The 2,542-nt window shown below is 44.1% G+C and overlaps 1 protein-coding gene and 2 non-coding genes across 3 annotated transcripts; 2 read left to right on the top strand and 1 right to left on the bottom strand.

Moving 5' to 3' along the window:
* The first annotated feature begins 434 nt into the window (after positions 1-434).
* On the top strand, positions 435-507 carry Trnar-ucg. The gene has a single exon. It is a non-coding gene; the product is annotated as a tRNA-Arg (tRNA).
* Positions 508-605: 98 nt separating this feature from the next.
* Trnad-guc lies at positions 606-677 on the bottom strand. The gene has a single exon. It is a non-coding gene; the product is annotated as a tRNA-Asp (tRNA).
* A 970-nt stretch (positions 678-1,647) lies between these two features.
* On the top strand, positions 1,648-2,331 carry LOC6049059. The gene is made up of 2 exons (XM_038256469.1): positions 1,648-1,716; positions 1,772-2,331. The coding sequence occupies exons 1-2, from the start codon at positions 1,711-1,713 to the stop codon at positions 2,306-2,308; spliced, it is 543 nt and encodes a 180-aa protein (XP_038112397.1). The 5' UTR covers positions 1,648-1,710; the 3' UTR covers positions 2,309-2,331.
* Positions 2,332-2,542: the final 211 nt, after the last annotated feature.

Raw genomic sequence — 2,542 nt, 5'->3', positions numbered from 1 at the left:
TCGTTTAGAGACGTCCGGCGAAGTTTTTTTTTTTCGAAAGGTACGACACAGAAGACGACATGGAACGACATAAGCCACCCAAACATTGGGCTAGAAAATGAGAAAAAATGGCGGAAAAGGTAGGTATTTGGGATCATTTCGAGATGACCTAACACATGACACTACACTTAGTTCACGTTTTCCCAACAAGAATGTAGTAGCTACGTAACATTTGAATGACCCCCTTCAAAAGACGACAGCTGCCCAATACTTTCTTGCGGTTTTGAGGTAATTAGCAGCGCTGATTCCAGGCAAAGTTTGCGCTCACCATTTAGGAAGGCGATGTGAATCTGCTTGAGACCGGGCAGATATCTTTCTTTTCTTGACTGGATAATTGGGCAGGAGATTGTACAACACCAGCCGCATGCGATGAGCTTTAGTTTCATTCCATAAGCGGCCGTGTGGCCTAATGGAGAAGGCGTCGGACTTCGGATCCGAAGATTGCAGGTTCGAGTCCTGTCACGGTCGACTGAATTGATATTTTGTTGCTATTTATAGCGGTTTTCGAATCTACTTGACTTTATCATGCGTGTCTACTTTAAAATTATTGCTATAAAAAAACTTTCCTCCCCGACGGGGAATCGAACCCCGGTCTCCCGCGTGACAGGCGGGGATACTGACCACTATACTATCGAGGAATTGATGAATGATGGTGTTCAACAATTGGATTAGTACAGTTTCATTTTTGATGGAGTGTTAACATTTTTCGCTGGAATTTGGCAAATCTAATAATCAGTTCATAGGGACGTGGCGTTACATCGTGCTGCCACCTGGTTATGTTAAGCGCAAGAGTGTAAAAGTGCTGAGTCATCGTCTAAAAATAGAAGGCGTCCTATCTCGCCCAGCAAAATGCAGTCGATAAAGTAGTCGGTTTCGATGAGCAAAAGTGGAAAATGTGGTCTAAAAATAGCGACGCCATCCCCCTATACTAAAAAATCAGTTCTGTTATACAAAAAAATGCTTTACTAACCAAGTGTCCAGATTCTACCAGCTTTGTTAGTTAAATTTGCGTTAGCTTGTCTCTCCGAGGAAATTTGGGGTTTTGTTTTAATTATAGGTATTCGGTGCCCTCTCCCCGTGCCATACCTTCACACTTAGGAGACCCGGGAGGTGGAGTCTTGACGCCATCCCCCTATAATCAGTTCAAACTAAAAATCAGTCTAGTTATACAAAAAATGCTTTACTAAGTGTCCATATTCTACCAGCTTTGTTCGTTAAATTTGTGTTAGCTTTTCTTTCCGAGGAAATTTGAGGTTTTGTTCTAATTTGCGGTTTTAACTTTTATTAAATAATATAATTAATATGATTAAGGATTTGATGAAAAAACAACCATGGTTATAATCCACTTTTGAAACTCAAAATCAAATAAATAATAAAAAAATCCTTTCTCAAACTGTGTCAGCTATTTGCAATGGAGAAAAGTGACATTGAAAACCAAAACAAAGTACAAACATTTGCTGCAATCATGGCTGATTACAAAAGAGAAAAACGCACTGCAAAAGCAGGTGCAACCAATTAAGAGGCTTTGACCAAGTCCAAAAACCCAAAATCGTATAAAATCAGCTCAGTCCGCCCAGATCATCATCATTGGCTTGTGGTCATCAAATCGGCTCAGTTCGGTCCGAAAATCACTGGAGCGCAGCTCAAAACGTCTGTCAACGGCTTTTCAACATGAAGGTAAGTAATAGTTACTTGATATTTTTTCAAAATAATTATTTGTGATTTTCCCCAGGCGTTCATTGTGTTGTCCATGGCCCTGGCCATCGCTTCCTGCGCGGCAGTCGACGACTCCTCCAAGAAGGACAAACGAGGTCTGTGGGAGCTGGACGATCACCATCACGGATTTGACGGTTTCAATGGATTCAACGACCATCACGAGCATATCGTCGATTATCACCACAAGGAGATCATCACCAAGAACGTGGCCGTGCCGTACCCGGTGGAGGTCGAGAAGCACGTGGCCGTTCCGGTTAAGGTCCCATACCCGGTCGAGGTCGTCAAGAAGGTCCCGGTGGTGGTGGAGAAGAACGTCCCGGTGTACGTCGAGAAGAAGGTCGCCGTCCACGTGGATCGTCCCGTGCCGTACCCGGTCGAGGTGAAGGTCCCGGTTGTCCACAAGGAGTACGTCGAAGTACCCAAGCCGTACGCAGTTCACGTTGAGAAGCCCGTTCCAGTGTATGTTCAGAAGCCGGTGTTCGTGGAGAAGCACGTCCCGGTGACGGTGCACATCAAGGAGCACCACCAGAAGAAGCACTGGGGACTGTTTTGAAGAGGAGGGAGGTTCAAGTTGATGATGGAATAAATTCTTGAAAATAGCAATATTTTATTTATTTCCTAAATATTTAAAAATTAGTCCATCACAAAGCCATCAAGTTCGAACGCAACAAGCCTTGTCCAGCCTGTGATCCCGTGGTTCCACGCGGTGCATTTTGTGGCCACTTAAACGGTACAAATATCGCTATCATGTCACGTCCGAGCTGGGAACCATTTTAACGCCATCCAC

The sequence above is a fragment of the Culex quinquefasciatus genome, chromosome 2 (assembly GCF_015732765.1).
Source record: "Culex quinquefasciatus strain JHB chromosome 2, VPISU_Cqui_1.0_pri_paternal, whole genome shotgun sequence".
Taxonomy (NCBI): Eukaryota; Metazoa; Arthropoda; class Insecta; order Diptera; family Culicidae; genus Culex; species Culex quinquefasciatus.
Note: the sequence above shows the minus strand (reverse complement) of the source record. Positions and strands in the feature narration are given on the sequence as shown.